Source organism: Podarcis gaigeae, assembly GCF_964106915.1.
Source record: "Podarcis gaigeae genome assembly, chromosome: 14".
NCBI lineage: Eukaryota > Metazoa > Chordata > Lepidosauria > Squamata > Lacertidae > Podarcis > Podarcis gaigeae.
The window spans coordinates 15,694,488-15,711,541 of NC_139690.1; the positions used below are offsets into that span (position 1 = coordinate 15,694,488).

At 42.6% G+C, this 17,054-nt stretch overlaps 1 protein-coding gene and 1 long non-coding RNA gene across 2 annotated transcripts in view; both read right to left on the bottom strand.

Moving 5' to 3' along the window:
* The window catches only part of LOC310831819, a 186,051-nt gene that overhangs the window by 46,972 nt on the left and 122,025 nt on the right, over positions 1-17,054 (bottom strand). The window lies entirely within an intron of this gene.
* Positions 1-17,054, bottom strand: part of HOMER2 (homer scaffold protein 2) — an 82,592-nt gene that overhangs the window by 44,927 nt on the left and 20,611 nt on the right. The window contains exon 2 of the mRNA XM_083712835.1: positions 7,257-7,413. Coding sequence (XP_083568961.1) covers positions 7,257-7,413 — 157 coding nt within the window. The remainder of the gene's footprint in view (positions 1-7,256; positions 7,414-17,054) is intronic.

The window sequence follows — 17,054 nt, forward strand, 5'->3', positions numbered from 1 at the left end:
AATCAAACCATCATGTAAGTGTTCAATTCCCAGTCAGTACCGCCCTGGGAGGTAGGACAAGATGCTAATTTAAAAATTGATTAATGCAATCTCCTTCCACCCTTTTGTGAGAAGGCCTAATTTCTCAGTAAGCACACCAAGCTGAAAGACTTCAAACAGCTTGGGACTCAGCTACATTAGGAAAGAAAGAAAGAAAGAAAGAAAGAAAGAAAGAAAGAAAGAAAGAAAGAAAGAGAGAGAGAGATCTGAATGCATTATAAGCATGCAACACCAGATGGTGCCACAGAGCACAAAACATTTCTATAACTTTTTTACATAGATTTTTTTTCTTTTGTTATAATTATTTAATTTATGGCTTATTCATAGCATCGCCCCCCCCCCGTGTGTAGATCTATCCATGAAGTGCTCAGTGCAATATATACTTCTATATTCCATTATGAAATGAAAAAATCTACTTGTTCTCCCTGCAGTCCACAGAAGTTAATTTGTCTGAGGCCAGATATTCAGTACTGCAGTTATTTTCTCAACAGGTAACAATAGGTAACTTGATTAGAACAAAAAGAAGTTTGGGCAGCCTTGTCCTTTGCATGGCTCTCAAGGGAAAAAGAAGGCAACAGCTTGTGCTCTTTCAGATCTGCATCCTTTTAGGTCACCGTTGTTCTGAAGGAATAACAATGTAGGTCGATTTTAATGAGCTGTCTGGTGTGTAGTTTTCCCCATGCGCTGTGCAATAATTTTCATGAGCTCATGCCTTTTCTCCAGAATAATCCCTCTGTTAATTCTCCCCCTCTCTTTTACCTGCAATATTTCTTTTTATCAGGTAGCAAAGACACAAGTTAAGAGTCCTCACAGCATGTTCTTCATCTGCTTTGCAAGTTTGGCATTGCAACTTGCATTACAAGTTGCATTATTTCCCGTGAATCCATCCTGGGGTAAAAATGCCTTAAAATGTTCCAGTACAAGTTGAATGTTGAACCAACTGTCAAGTCAGTCAGTTTTTAATTGTGTGTAGGCAATGATTGTTACAATATAAGAATCACAAAAGCACATTTATCGAAGACAAAGTTTTGAAAAAATCAGTTTTTGGAACTGCAAATCATCAAAACTTAAAATCGCAACATTCTCCAAAATAATTTAGATTTTAAAATCCCCCTGGCAGACAACACTGTTTGGGGTCCAAAAATTAGTCCAGAACCTTCATGCGGATTAAGTGCATATAACACTACCCGGTAGGTAACAAACTTGTCTACAACCATCAGCAACCATATAATTTTGAAAACATCTGATTGGCCCCTTGGAAAATTCTTTGATACAGATGAGCTGTATCAAATGGCAACACAATATACATAACACAGTGTCTTCAATCTGGCTTTATATGCAAGCACAAAGGTGGTCATTTGTTGATCTGTTAAATAATTTACCAGCCAGATTTCCAATTATGCTTGAAGAATTTCTAAGCTGAGTAAATGGGTGTTTGATAGGAGGGGAACTGGTTTTTCAGTTTGCTCTGAAAGGGCAATGTGTCCAATGTAGAGAGGGTCTTTAAAATCAGTGCTACTGATCTCTAAGTATTACACTCATCTTCACTCTCATATGCCATAGTAAATACACACATACACAAAGTGGATTCTATGTCTTTTAATGTGTCTTTCTTTGACTTTTAGTACATCCCTATTGAAGCAGCAAGGATGCTCATTAGTAAAAGAACAACAATAATTTCTCAGTCACAGTGGAAAGTTTCTCTGTAACCATGCTTTAATGGAATTGCTTCATTGCATATTTTAATTATGTGTGTTTATATTTTAATGGGGTTGTTTTATTGTGTATCTTAATTGTGTATTTTAATTATGGATGTTTAACATTTCAGAGGTTGTGCAATTGGCTTTTATGCTTGTAAACCATCTAAAGGTCTATTGCAGCATAAAGCAGTATATTAATGAATTAATTGGTGATGATTTTGGGGGGGGGGATCAAGTGATTTTACTGGTGTTTTTCTTATGGTCAAGAGCTATCATAAAACATTACATGTAGCTATTATATGCATTGCCAAGTTACAGGGAACCAGGCAGAGGGCCTTCTCGGTAGTGGTGCCCTCCCTGTGGAACACCCTCCCAGCAGATGTCAAAGAGAACAACAACTACCAGACTTTTAGAAGGCATCTGAAGGCAGCCCTGTTTAGGGAAGCTTTTAATGTTTGATGTATCACAGTATTTTAATATTCTTTTGGAAGCCACCCAGAGTGGCTGGGGAAGCCCAGCCAGATGGACAGGGTATAAATATTGAATTATTATTATTATTATTATTATTATTATTATTATTATTATTGCCTTTTCTGTGAAAAATTAAAACGAGGTGCTAGTAGTCATAGATTGATTAAAGGGTGCTGGTACTCTGTACCACTAACTGCTGTCACAAAAGGGACCCTGGTTATATGTAGTCGTATCTAGAAAGGTTGTTCTGCCAATGCCAAGATAAATAGCAATAATGGGAGCCTGCCCCATTTGACAAGACTAGAGGTGGTCTGCATGTAATCCTCAGCCTAATTTCAGACAGGTGGCAAGGAGAAGGAAAAGAAGGTGGCAGAGATAAAAAAGTCGGGTGCCTCTCCCATCACCAGCTAGCAATCTCCCAACAGAATAAAAGATTCTAAACTAGGTCTATTAATAGGCACATTCCCTATTTTCTCCACAATCTATTGAATGTTTTCCTAACAATGGAACTTACCTGCCAGTTGCATCACTTGGTTAGACAAAATACAACCTGGGAACTGAATCTCATAATCTTGCTAATGTAGTCTGGATGTTAACATTCTGAATAAGATGAATGGTGAGGCAACAAGAAGGAAAATGCAAATTGGTGCAAATTGGTACTAACTCCAGGTGGGAATGTGCTTTCTGGTTGAAGGCGAATATGTATTGAGATGTTATTACATCAATAAAAAATGTGGCAAGGCCTGGCAACAGATTACATGGAAGTAGCTGCCTTAGCAGCCGAAAGTCAGATGACATCAACAAATTTTGAACTAGCTTAAAATTAAGAGTACCACTTTCCTCTGCCAAGTGCTGGAGGCTATGCACTCCAGGTACCCACATTTATCACCTAGCTTCACCACAAGAAAGCTGGAGACAGACTAGCAAGAGGTGAAGAAAAGTGTTTGAGATAAGTTTCACATCCCATTGCGCATGCATACGTCCCTCTTGTCCCACTGTAGCCTTTGAACAAAAAAGCTCCACAGGTTGGTGTTTTGATTATTATTTTTTTGGTGGTGGTGTTGTTGTTGTTTTGAAACAACAGAAAAACTCTCTAGGGACTCGGCTACACAACTGCAAATAAAACATTTTAAGTGTGTTTTAAGTGCAATATACAATGTGACACTAGATGGCAATGGGGAGCCTTATGGAAAATTCAATGTATTTTTTTAAAGGCTTTTTTAAAAAAGCATTTTCAGAACAGTTTTTATATGTGTGTGGATTCCACCATAGTCTCTACCCACAGGTAACACGTGAAGGGGGCTTTTAGATGTGAAGGGAAGGTGAATTAGTGAGTGCACAACCACACACCATGAACCGCAGTAACACTTTCAAACAAAACACCCTTAACACTCAGAGAGACGCCTGCCTGGCTCCTGCCTCACTTGCAGCAAAAAAGGCAGATTTTCTTGTCTATCTACCAGTGTTTTTCTTTTGCAGCCCCTGCAACATGCTACCCTAGGCAACAGACCAGTAGCACTCAGCAGGTCTTGTCAAAACTTAAAAAGTCTGGTCTGAATTAAATGGCCACATATCAGGTGCAATTTTCAAGTTTAGTACAAACTTTTCTGAGAGATGCAGCTATTATTTTTTAAGCGGAAGATTCCAGGCACACTGGAACTCACAGCAAGCCTGCAGAGTATATAACACAGACTGCCATTTACCTCAGGGTAGAAGGCCATTGTTGGTGCATGCAACAGTACCCCAGCAACCTTTTAAAACTGGAAAAGCCACTTCCCACAGAAAAAGCAACAGCAGCGAGGGGAGAGTTGAGCATTCTCCCTGCCATTTATCTAACCCAAACTGCGCACGGTATGAATGTGACAACCAGTGGAGTAGCAGCAAATTCAGAAGTGGGTGAATTTTGTGATAGTAATAGCCACACGCCCTCACAGCCGCACCCAGTATACAACTTCCAAAAGCATTATTGCATAATTATAACAATGTTATACAACCAGGGATGCGTTGCAATGATTAATGCAGTTCTCCATTTATTGCCTTTCAAGCTAGTTCTACTATTTTCTGTGTACATACATACTCAAGTGATGTGAAGTGCTCCAATATATTCTTTCGGGGTGACTTAAGTTGTGTTTCCCCAGAAGTTCCCTTGCACCTAAAATAACTTGCACACCATACTCTTGAAACTGAAGCCCCTTGTGCTTTCAGCGTTTTTAAATGCTCAGCTTTAAATGCGCACCACTGGTGGCAACCAAGTTTGCATGCATGAGCGTGGGTGTGTGAGCACATGTGCAAACATACACAACCGGCTGCAGCACCCTGTCAATGCATGTTTGATGGCAAACCCCTTTGCAACATTTTGCTTTTGTGTGGTGTGCAAAATGCCTCTTTATCCTCAGCAAGAGAAACAAGCTTCTAGGCTGCCTACGAATTGCTCATGGGTAACCTGGAATTTGTCTGACATTCAGTTTCAAGTTGCGAATTTGACCTTGCCCTGCACACTGAGGCAGAACACCAGCTTTACCTGCAGAAGATCCCTGGTTTAATTCCTGGCATCTCCAGCTGGAGATGTAAATATCCCCTTCTCTGAAACCCACTGCCAGTCGGTGTAGGAAGTACTGCCTTAGATGGACCAGTGGTCTGACTCAGCAGAAGGCAGTTTCCATGTTCCTATCATAGCTGTCAAGCGTCCCTTATTTGGCAGGAAACTCCCTTATCCCAGTGCCATGTCCCACTGCTGTCCCTTATTGATGATGTCCCTTAAATTTCCCGGGTTTCAAAGGAAGCAGCTCCTCTCCCTTCCTCCCTGCTGGCCAGGGAGGAGGGAGGCTCCAACTGTGTTGCTTGGCTGCACTGCTCACCCAATAAGGAGTCTAAGAATGACTGGGGGTGGAGCTTGCATGCCTTGTGCTGATCAAATTGGCCGTGTTGCCTGGGGACTCACCTTTGTTCAGCACTTCCCAGCAGAGAGGTGACGGTGGTTTTACTTGCTGCATCCCCTTTGCCGGGTTGCTGCACTATGGGAACCACCACTTGAGGCTTTGTTTGGCTGCTGGTTGACTAAAATCCCTTATTTTGGCTGCTGATCCCTTGTTTTCGAGGCTGCTGGTCCCTTATTTTCAAATCTGTAAGTTGACAGCTATGGTTCCTATGAGTCAACAACTTCACCCCTCCTATGCATTTAGCACTCTAACTGGCTCAAGTGGTATTAAAAATAGGTTAGAAACCCTTCCCTTCCTAATCCTCCATATGTTCTATTCTGTGATGTCTTTACACATACACCTTCCCTGTATCTGAAGAAGTGTGCATGCACACAAAAGCTCATACCAAGAACGGTCTTTAAGGTGCTACTGGAAGGATTTTTTTTTGTTTTGACTATGGCAGACCAACACGGCTACCTATCTGTAACCTTCCCTGCGTTTCTCTTGGGGGAGTGCCATAGCTAAGCGGCAGAACACCTGTTTCATATGCAGAAAGTCCTGGGTTCAATCTGGTATCTCCAAGAAGGGTTTGGAAACCCTGGAGAGCTGCCATAAGTCAGTGTAGATGACACTGAGCTAGACAGACTGATGGCATAAGGTAGCTTCTTATGTTAAAATTTCAGGGTTTCACTACAAGGGCATTGGGGTCAAATTCCACAGCACTACATTAATCATCTAAATCAAGTCACATCCCTGATTACCTTTAGAAACAGGGTTCCTGATGGAGGCGACATTACTGCCAAACCATGGTTTAGTGCTGCGTGAAAGAGTTGGTTGTGGCAGGGAGCAATCTATGGCTTGTGCAAACCACAGTTTGCAAGCAACAGCAATATATAATTTCCCTAAAACACAGAAATAAGGTAAGCAATTGGCTGGCCCAAGGAGAGACCATGTTGCAGGCATATGGCTCGCTGCTATGCCTGAATGACGCCAGAGACCGCTGCTGTGATCATAAAATGAGGCAAAGGTTGCAGCCAGTTTTTGTAAGTTACCTTGAGCCTAGGAAGCTCAAGTCATAACACTAAGTATTGCAACAACAACAAAAATCCAACCAGAACAACATCCTGTATCAAAGAGATTCTTAGACTCACTATCTCTCTGTCTAGAGATGCAAACCTTGAGCTAAAACTCCCATCTTTTTACCTCCAAAATAAGTTTCTACAACCAATTCTGCTTGGAAGGGAGAGGGGAGAAAGAGAGGAGCAATATCCCTTTGTCCATTAAACAAAACGGTTAAGTAAGGCACCCACACAATTAAAATGTATTTATGAAATACAGTTAGCAGAGAGCTATTACTGATCATAGCTTTTCTGCAACACCAAAATTACAGTCTCATATTTCATGTCTTCCTTTAAGAACCCACAGAAGAGCTTAACAAAAACTCCCAGCAATTTCCCATCTAGGCACTGAAAGGAGCTCCTCAGCTCCACCACTGCCACAATATGAGAACCTTACTAGACAATTTACCGAGGTACCTTTTATTCCAGCCTTGTAAATAAGCTAAAAAAAGTTGATAACGATGTTTGTTTGTTTTACTAGTTTGGTAAGAGACTAGTAGCCTGTTTTTCCATGCTGGCCACCAGGGGTTATTATGGGATAGGGAACTCTCAGCAGCCAGCTGTCTTCTTAGGAGACATTGTGTGTATCGTAGGGGGAGGAATCTACATTTTATCAAACATACTGGTAAAGGAGAGATGGGTTTCCTGTCCTCCACAGCCAGATGGAATCCAAACAGACTGAAGAACAGAAAGGTCTGTCCATCCTCCTCCAGCACTCACTTGCAAGAAATTCCTGGCTGCCTGTGGCTATCAGGTGAGTTGGTAAGTAAAAGCCTCTCTAAGTCATCCTATGCTTTTCTTCCAATGAAATGCATACGTTTTCATGATTAACCATACACCCCAACTTTCCTGCAATAAATAAAGTTTATGAAATATGGACAAGCCTATTAAAGTATATATATATATATATATGAGAGAAATGTACATGAGTCACATTCATACAAATTTCCCCACTTCAATGATATTTCAATTCTGCAAGCATGCCAGATGTATCTGCGGCAACCTCCTACCTTGGTGCCATCCACACTGATTATCCGATAGCTGTTTCTTGTGCTGTCATAGAAGTAGGAAACAGTTACAGCCTGCTTGCTTGCAGGTACCCAGTTCTTCTTGGTGGTGTGGTCAATTTGGAACACATGCGCTCTGGTGGTGAAGATGGGCTGCTCTCTGGAATAGGGAGGGACAGGAGAAATGGAATGCATCATGAGTTTGTGAAAGATGGAAATGCCGCGTCTGTTCTGCCCTTGATCAACAACGTAACATTGATCAAGTCTAGCCCAGTGTTGAAACAGCTCAAGATGAGAACTCTGGAATTCTGAAGCAGGAGAGCAAAGCTACAAAGAGTTACACCACTCAAGTCTTATACCTATTCTGATCCATATCACCTTACATTTTACCTCCTCCTTATCCTGGGAAGTGTCAAAACTTGCTAGCACCAAGCTGCTTCTTCTTAAATTCCCACACTATTACCAAATAGCCAAATTCCACAGCTCCTTTTCCTGCATGTGTCACCAACCACTCACAGCTGTGAAGTTACAGTGGTGCCTCGCAAGACGAAAATAATCCGTTCCGCGAGTCTCTTCGTCTAGCGGTTTTTTCGTCTTGTGAAGCAACCCTATTAGCGGCTTAGCGGATTAGCGCTATTAGCGGTTTAGCGGCTTAGCGGCTATTAAAGGCTTAGCGGCTTAGCGGACAGGATGGGGTTGTGCAGAGTTGTTAAAGCAGCAGAGAGCATTGTTGGCTGCCCACTCTCCACCTTAGAGCAGATTTATGCCACAAGGTGCCATGGGAAGGCACTGGACATAGTAAAAGATCCATCGCATCCTGGTCACTGTCTCTTCGAGCTCCTGCCGTCGGGACGGAGATACAGGACGATGAAGACAAGAACGAGCTGTCTTAAGAACAGCTTCTTCTCCAGAGCGATCTCGGCCCTGAATGGGAAGCCTGGACTTTGAAAGTCATCTAATCTTCCTTGCTGTATTATATTGTATTGTTTTAATTAGTGGTTTTATGGAGCAGTCAAGTAATTTCGTTGTCCCCGAGAGGGGGCAATGACAATAAAGATATTATTATTATTATTATTATTATTATTATTATTATTATTATTATTATTAAAAGGCTATTAGCGGCTTAGAAAAAGGGGGGGAGTGAAAAAATCGCAAGACTCACAAGACTCGCAAGACGTTTTCTAGGGAAATTCGTCTTGCGAAGCGCATCGAAAAACGGAAAACCCTTTCATCTAGCGGGTTTTTCGTCTTGCGAGGCATTCGTCTTGCGGGGCACCACTGTATAAGGTTTAAGTAGCTGTTTTCTTCTGGGAGAAATGGTTGTGTGTGTGTGTAAAGAGAAAAGATCATGAGATCCTTGAAAGGATCATGGAATAAATATGTCAGATAGTTATGTGCTCCATGATCACATTCTCTTACCACCACCACTTTGAAAGACAATAATGATTTTTAAAATATATATTTTTAAAGCTTTTAAATGTAGACACTTAAAACGGGAAAACGTCCCATGCCCAGACCTGTGGCCAACTTTATGACAAATGTGTGTATTTTCAGCTAATGCTAAAAATTACCTTGTGCAAATAGCAGAGACAACTGAAGCTTAGTACTGTAATTCAGGTACATAGTTTAATACACAACACACGTTTCTAAGCAGGTGGCTCTGGTGAATGCTAATGCAGCAGGACGATAAAATGAATTCAAATATAATGTGAACAGCCAAATGGCATACAGGAAGCACCATCATTCTTCCCCAATCCCCTTCTGCATACTAATAAGCAATCTCCAATGTAGATCCACGCATATAAAAATGACCAGTACCTAGAAGAAGATTGTGTCATGCATTTTATCTACAAAATGCAAAGGTTCCCTAGAGTAAAGCTTAATTTAAAAAATCCACAGTTTGAGGGATTAAAATTCTCCTTTTTGGTTTCATTCCAGGTGCAGGATTCTTATAGCAGGTATTCCTCACAAACAAGTAAAGAACTAGTTTCTACCAATTCTTGCAATTCTCCCTTTTACTTTGCCTTTTTGTAAGCGACTCGGTACAACTTACAAAAGTAAAAAAGGAATATGAGGTATCAACCACATGTAGTGCGCTCATTTTAAAGCTACATATGTATTCTTCCTCAACATTCCCAAGTGCCACAAGTTCCAGGGCAGTTTAAAAAACAAACAAACAAAGGTCAGCGTCCTTCTGGAGAGAGGGAGAAAGAGAGCGTGATGCAAACAAGCATATGTGTGTGTGCACGTGTGTGTTGAGCCAGTGGCGTAGTGTGGGGGTGCAGGGGGGCCGGCCGCACCGGGCGCAACATCTGGGGGTTAGGGTGTGCAAATCCACGGGTTAGGGGGCGCAAATCCACAGGTTAGGGGGTCAAATTACTTGCCTTGCCCCGGGTGCTGACAACCCACGCTATGCCACTGTGTTGAGCACAAGCACCCAAAAAACCATCAAGTCTCCAAAACACAGAGAATGCTCTTGGACATTCAGCCAGCTGCACAACTCAAACTCCTTTCTCCTGCACTGACCACAACACAACTGCTCTTCTGTTTCTTCTCTAGCCCCTAATCAAGCAAGATGTGGACCACAGCTAGTAGCCAAGAGCCATCAATAAGGAAACAGTTTCTAGTCATCAAGGATGACTGAAGCAGCATTTTTGATAAAGACTCTTCCACCCGCAGAGAAGGCTCCACATGCATAATAACCAAAACCTTGTCCTTAAATGTCCCCCTGCAGTAACACTCCTTGATATAGACACATAACTCCACCTTTTAACGGGGCTCAGACTAACAGACCCCCAAGTGTCCCTATTTTCCAGGGACAGACCCAGATTAACAGATGCTGTCCCGGTTTCTGATTTGATCCTGGAACGTCCCACTTTTCCTTAGGCCGTCCCTATTTCCATCGGAGAAATGTTGAGGTGGATGGAGTTATGTGACCTCCAAGCCAAGGAGATAACTATACAACCTTTAGAAGATATCTGAAGGCAGCCCTATATAGGGACTTTTTAAATGTTCACTGTTTTATTGTGCTTATATATATGTTGAAAGTCTCCAGTCAGATGGGAGAGGTGTTGTTGTTGTTGATGATGATGATATGAACAGGATGTCCCTATTTTCATCAGATAAATGTTGGGGGGTATGGACTAAACTCCTTACAGGCAAACACAGACAATGCTCTTTGACAGGTACTTGCTAAGGGCAGAGGAAGGACATGGGAAACTGCTTTAGATCAAGTCAGACCATTCGTTAAGTGAGCTCAATATTGTCTAGAAGGTAAAGGTAAAGTGACCCCTGACCAGTTTCCGGGTCATGCGGCCAGCATGGCTAAGCCGCTTCTGGCAAACCAGAGCAGCGCACGGAAACGCCGTTTACCTTCCCGCCGGAGCGGTACCTATTTATCTACTTGCACTGTGACGTGCTTTCGAACTGCTAGGTGAGCAGGAGCAGGGACTGAGCAACAGGAGCTCACCCCGTCATGGGGATTCGAACTGCCGACCTTCTGATTGGCAAGTCCTAGGCTCTGTGGTTTAACCCACAGCGCCACCCGCATCCCTCTATACTGACTGACTAATATTGCCTATACTGACTGGCAATGGGTTTTAGGGAGGTGTCTTTCCCAGCCTGGCAATGCTGGGCACTGAACTCAGGACCTTTTGCATGCAAGACAGGTGCTCTACCACTGAGCTAAGTCCCTTCTCCAAAGGCCCAATCAGGTCTATCGTCTTCTAAATGAGCCATGAAGGCTAACCATTTAACAGACAACCATTCTACCCAAGGCTGCTTGATGCAGGAAAAATTATAACAAGTTTTCTTTTTCGTAAGTCATTGTGAGAGTTATTTTAGATGAAAAGCAACTAATTTACACCACACACCTGGGTATGCACTTAAATCATTACGAGCCAGGTGATCATTAATTGAAGCAATCTTTATTTGTGAAGTATATCTGGGGAGTGCCTGATCACCTCATCTGTCTCCTGAGAAATCTCTATGTGGGACAAGAAGCCACAGTTAGAACTGGATATGGAACAACTGATTGGTTCAAAATTGGGAAAGGAGTATGATAAGGCTGTATGTTGTCTCCCTGCTTATTTAACTTATATGCAGAATTCATCATGCGAAAGGCTGGGCTGGATGAATCCCAAGCCGGAATTAAGATTGCTGGAAGAAATATCAACAACCTCAGATATGCAGATGTCACAACCTTGATGGCAGAAAGTGAGGAGGAATTAAAGAACCTTTTAATGAGGGTGAAAGAGGAGAGCGCAAACTATGGTTTGAAGCTCAACATCAAAGAAACGAAGATCATGGCCACTGGGCCCATCACCTCCTGGCAAATAGAAGGGGAAGAAATGGAGGCAGTGAGAGATTTTACTTTCTTGGGCTCCATGATCACTGCAGATGGTGACAGCAGTCACAAAATTAAAAGACGCCTGCTTCTTAGGAGAAAAGCAATGACAAACCTAGACAGCATCTTAAAAAGCAGAGGCATCACCTTGCCAACAAAGGTCTGTATAGTTAAAGCTATGGTTTTCCCAGTAGTGATGTATGGAAGTGAGAGCTGGACCATAAAGAAGGCTTATTGCCAAAGAATTGATGTTTTTGAATTATGGTGCTGGAGGAGACTCTTGCAAGTCGGCAGTCAGCAGTGATCTCTGAGTGCAGCTACTGGATTAAGCACAAGGGAAGCTGCTTTTGGAGCCTTCCTGCTGTGCTCTTAGAATAAATAGGACAGAGTAGCCATAAAAGAAGGAGAAAATTCTTGAGAGTCCCATGGATTGCAAGAAGATCAAACCTCTCCATTCTGAAGGAAATCAGCCCTGAGTGCTCACTGGAAGGACAGATCCTGAAGCTGAGGCTCCAATACTTTGGCCACCTCATGAGAAGAGTAGATAACCTGGAAAAGACCCTGATGTTGGGAAAGATTGAGGGCACAAGGAGAAGGGGACAACAGATGACAAGATGGTTGGACAGTGTGTTGAAGCTACCAGCATAAGTTTGACCAAACTGCGGGAGGCAGTGGAAGACAGGAGTGCCTGGAGTGCTCTGGTCCATGGGGTCACAAAGAGTCAGACACGACTAAACAACTAAACAACAACAAGATATCTGGGGAAACTAAGAGTTGTGGTGCTGTTTTGAAAATCAACCCTCTGATGAACCACCATGCTTCTAACACCTTGGTGTTCAAACCAATAGCAGCTCTGGAGTTCTTTCAAGAGGGGCTCCATGAAGCCTACATACTTGAAAGTGTTGAGCCTATCACAGGAGATCAGGGGTCACCAACGCAGCTCCAGGCGCCTGCACAAGGCTTTAGTAAATGTGTCCTCAAAAATCAATCAGTCACTATAGTTGTATGCTACCTTTCCAAACTTAAAACCATGCTGAAGGCAGCTTACAACATACAAAAAATGACATAACCACAAACACAACATTAGTATTCATAAACAATGAACAAAACATGAAAATGTGCACAACCAGGCTGAGCAATTTCCACCTGACTCATAGCACCTAAAAGAAAGATACAAAATTAACAGCAACCACCCTCTGCCAACAAACACCCCTTAACAACACCCCAGCCCAAGCATCTGCTCAGCAGCCTCAGCTTTTGTAGCTGGAGTCAGTCCGGGCCCTGCCTTTCCAGGCCAGGTGGAAAAAGGCCTGCCTGCAAGACAGGGGTCAGGTCTTCCAAGCCAAGATGCATGAGACTGCTTGCTCCTTTGATTCACTTGCTCAGCTTCTCCTACATGGTCCCTTCATCAAATCCACCTTTTCCTGGATGCCAGGATAGGACACCTACCTTCCTCTTCCTTCTGAATGGAAGTAGTGTGAAAGACCTTCTCCCTATGACCAAGTGCAGCGGTGGCTGATGTATGTGCCTCAGTCTATTGATTAGGGGGAAACCCGCCTGTTTCTGTACTTTTAAGGTGTGGTGACTATTTGTGACTGGCACCCACTGAACTTCCTCAAAATTCCAAATGTGCCAAGAAAGGTTGGAGGCCCCTTCAATAGATAATGATGGCCACTGACATCAAGCATACACGTTACCAGCTTTTAACGTTTCCAAACCAGCCCTCATTCAACAGCTCTACATAGCGAATTTTCTCCAAGCATCCTACACACCCACAATGCCAGGGGAAGGGAAGAAATGGTATATGTACAAAAAAGCTGAAAATCCAATAATGACAAAACAGTGGGTGGAACAAATGGCGAGTCTTCTTAAAGAGTTTCACTTGCTCAAGCTGCCTTACATCTTGTGTACACCTTCAGCTTCTGATCCAGAACCAGATTTTTAAAAGCCTACATACCCAAGATTTATCCTTTAGCTAAAGAACAAGCTTACATCTGATGAGTCAATCATAATTTGAACATATTTAGGTGTTCAGAAGCATGCCAGGTGTCAGGTGGTAAGGTAGCTGAAATGCTCTGTTCTGGGTCTGTAAACATTCCCAACAGCCAGGCATAAGCCAGCATGGCAGAGTGGCTAGTATAGGGGCAGGGAACCTGTAGCTCTCCAGATGATCATGAATCATAGCGTTGGAAGGGACCCTGAGAATCATCTAGGCAACCTCCAGCAATGCAGAAATATGCAGTTGCCCTATACAGTGGCACCTCAGGTTACATACACTTCAGGTTACAGACTCCGCTAACCCAGAAATAGTACCTTGGGTTAAGAACTTTGCTTCAGGATGAGAACAGAAATCGTGCTCCGACGGCGCAGCAGCAGCAGGAGGCCCCATTAGCTAAAGTGGTGCTTCAGATTAAGAACAGTTTCAGTTTAAGAACGGACCTCCAGAACGAATTATGTACTTAACCTGAGGTGCCACTGTACAGGGATCAGACTTGAAACCTTGGCATTATCAGTGCCATGCTCTAACCAAATGAGCTATGGTGGTCATCTTGGACTCCAACTCATATCAATCAGGCTGAGATGCCCCAGCCAAAGGTCAGGAACAGCAGGAGTTGGGAGCATAATAGCAGTCCTGTTGGATGAGACGAAAAGGCACATCTTTAGTCTAACATCCTGGTCTCATGATGGCCAATCAGAGGAATATAGAAAGACTGCATATGTTAGTTCTTTAAGAACTTTCTGGACAATGCCACCCAAGACCCAGGGATTTGTTCATTTTTAATATCACCGTTATAAGACCTATGTGTTACAGTGCAACTCAGTTTATTAGACAGCAGTGCACACGTACAAGTTTGTTTGCTGAACAGGTATCTCTCCCCATGCCCTGGATCTTTCAAATGCCCACATCTGATGCCCAAAAATGTCTTTTGCAGATGACAAGAGGGACAAGATGAATACAAAATGGCCCCCTATTATATAATATAATCTTATGTGCACACACACACTTTAAGATTATTTTGTTTTTGTTGCAACAGACAAACATGGCTAGCCGTCTGAAAATTGTTAGCTATAACTTATTTTAAATATGATAAAAGCAGAGCAATCATGTGTTTTAAAAAATGGATTTGGGGGTATTAATTCACGCCTGCAATTAATAATATGCCTGGAGTGTATCAGCATAACTTGCCTATGTATATTCAGGAAGGAGGGAGTGAATGGATGAACCAGTTCACAACTTCAAAAATTAAAATGCATTAAAAAAGGGGGGGGGAGCCTGTTCTTGTGCCTGAAGGCAAAGCTGAAGAAATATGTTAATTATGATGTAGTTATAAATCCTATTTTGTGTGGCCCTGAACGGAGCATAAACGAGATTCCACAGCCCATGTATACTTGAATTTTACATAAGACTAGAAATTGTTCAGAAAGAAGCCAACCAGGACACAGTATAGAAATGAAGGATATAAACCTGCCTGGTGCTCAGCTTCCTCCACTTCTAATTTATTTCTGTGCTCTTCACACGAAAATGAAGCTCCCCTGTCCACATCTATGCTTGCTAGCAGCAGGCCTTAAAGTAGAGACCCATTCCCAGACTATTCTAAGCAACTTTTAATCCAAAGGAAGGGAAACCTACAGCCCTTCAGGGGTTGGACTACAACTTCCATCATCCTTCACCACCCATGGCCCCATCTGAGCTGTCCATTTAAAGCGGTATCATTCATAGCTTCCCCCAGAAAACCCTGGGTAATGTAATTTATTAATAATGCTGAGAAGTTGCTAGTTAGCCCCTATTCCCTTCACAGAGCTACAATTCCAAGAGTTCTCTGGGAAAAGAGGGATTGACTGTTAAACCAAGCCTATAAAGCTTCTCACCCTTCAACAAAAAGTTGAAAGGTTGGAGTTCTGTTCTGTTGTTGTGGCTGTTCCATTTCACTTGAATATTGATCCTAATAGGAGAAGACAGGTAGGCCAATCAAGCCTTTTATACTGCCAGCAACCAGCACTGCGAGGGATGTGAACAGTGTCACTTATAGATTGACAAATGGAACAGATAGACTAATTGTATTTTAGTTGTCTTTGGACAGCTTGCAAAAATCACATAACCATATGGTGATTATTTCCACTGTGTTGGAAAAATTTTTAACACTTACCACCCTCAAAAAACCACGTGGGTTTCTTTTTTGTTGCTACTGTTGTTGGAAAAAGTAAGAATCTAGGGTAAATGGAACACTGTCAAGCACTGATCAACAAACCCAGCACAGAACATTTCCTCCAGAATCCTAGTTCAGTATTAATCCCAGAGCCTGAGGGGAGCACAATCATCGATCCTGCTGGCTGTGTGATGGGTCGCTCTGCTTGTGTACTGTACTGTTGGAGCAGCTGGAGAATTTATCAGAGGAAGGATGCACAGCTGCCGCCTGCTCATTTGGTGGTCCATCATCCAAAAAGTGTGCCCTGGTACTGAATTCCAGGAACAGCAACACCCACACCAATAAATCTGCAATTGCAACCACTTTAGGACAGGCTTCTAATACACAGAGCTGACTGCCTTGACAGCTGAAACAATGAGGGTCTTATGAGGACAGACACACTTCAGGAGCCCTGTTAAGGAGGAAAGCAGATCAGGGAAAGGTTTTGAAGTTGAAAACTGGTTGTAGGGGAAAGGATTCATATATGCACATACTACTGCTTCTCTCCACTCAGAAACTGAGTTGCTGTGGGAGCATTTTTGCATATATTTGCATGCACCACATGGTCCTCTGTCTGGTGTGCAGACTGTGGTTGCTGCTTTTAGTGTGTTTTAAGGTGCCATGATAGAGGCATCATTGAGCATGGTATGTATACTCATCAAAAACAAAAACATTTCCACACACACAAAAACCCAAAACCTTGGAAAGCCTATTTTGATGAGAATGGAGAGAAAAAATCAGAAAAACATACAAATGCCGCAGAGGTGGTCCACAGAGCCTGTTTAACTTCCAGCATGAACAAATTCTCTTTTAGCAGCACCATCACTTATTGTTAAAATGACTAATGTATGGTTTTTAGAGTGACTTTCAATTAAAGTTGAAGAAAGGTGTGGCCTACAGGCACATGAGGCTACCACCACCAGCGTTATTTCAGTGACTTTGCTAATAACCCTAGTTCTAAACGCCAGTCTCTGCTATCAGCAGCAAACCCACTTATTGCACTCAGAACCCCAGTGGCAAGGCAGTTACAGGGCTCACAATGCTAGAAAAACGTGCAATTTTGGCACACTTAACCATGTACACAAGCACAATCTTATTTACTGCTCTTTCAATGGGAATTAACCAACTGTCCCATGGATAATAAATCATGAAACATTTCCCTAGCCTGAGCTAGCATAAGCACATTCTTTTCATTTTATTTATTAATTTAAGCGAGTGATTAACTCGCTCACTGACATTTGTACCCCACTGAAGCGCTTAGGCACAATC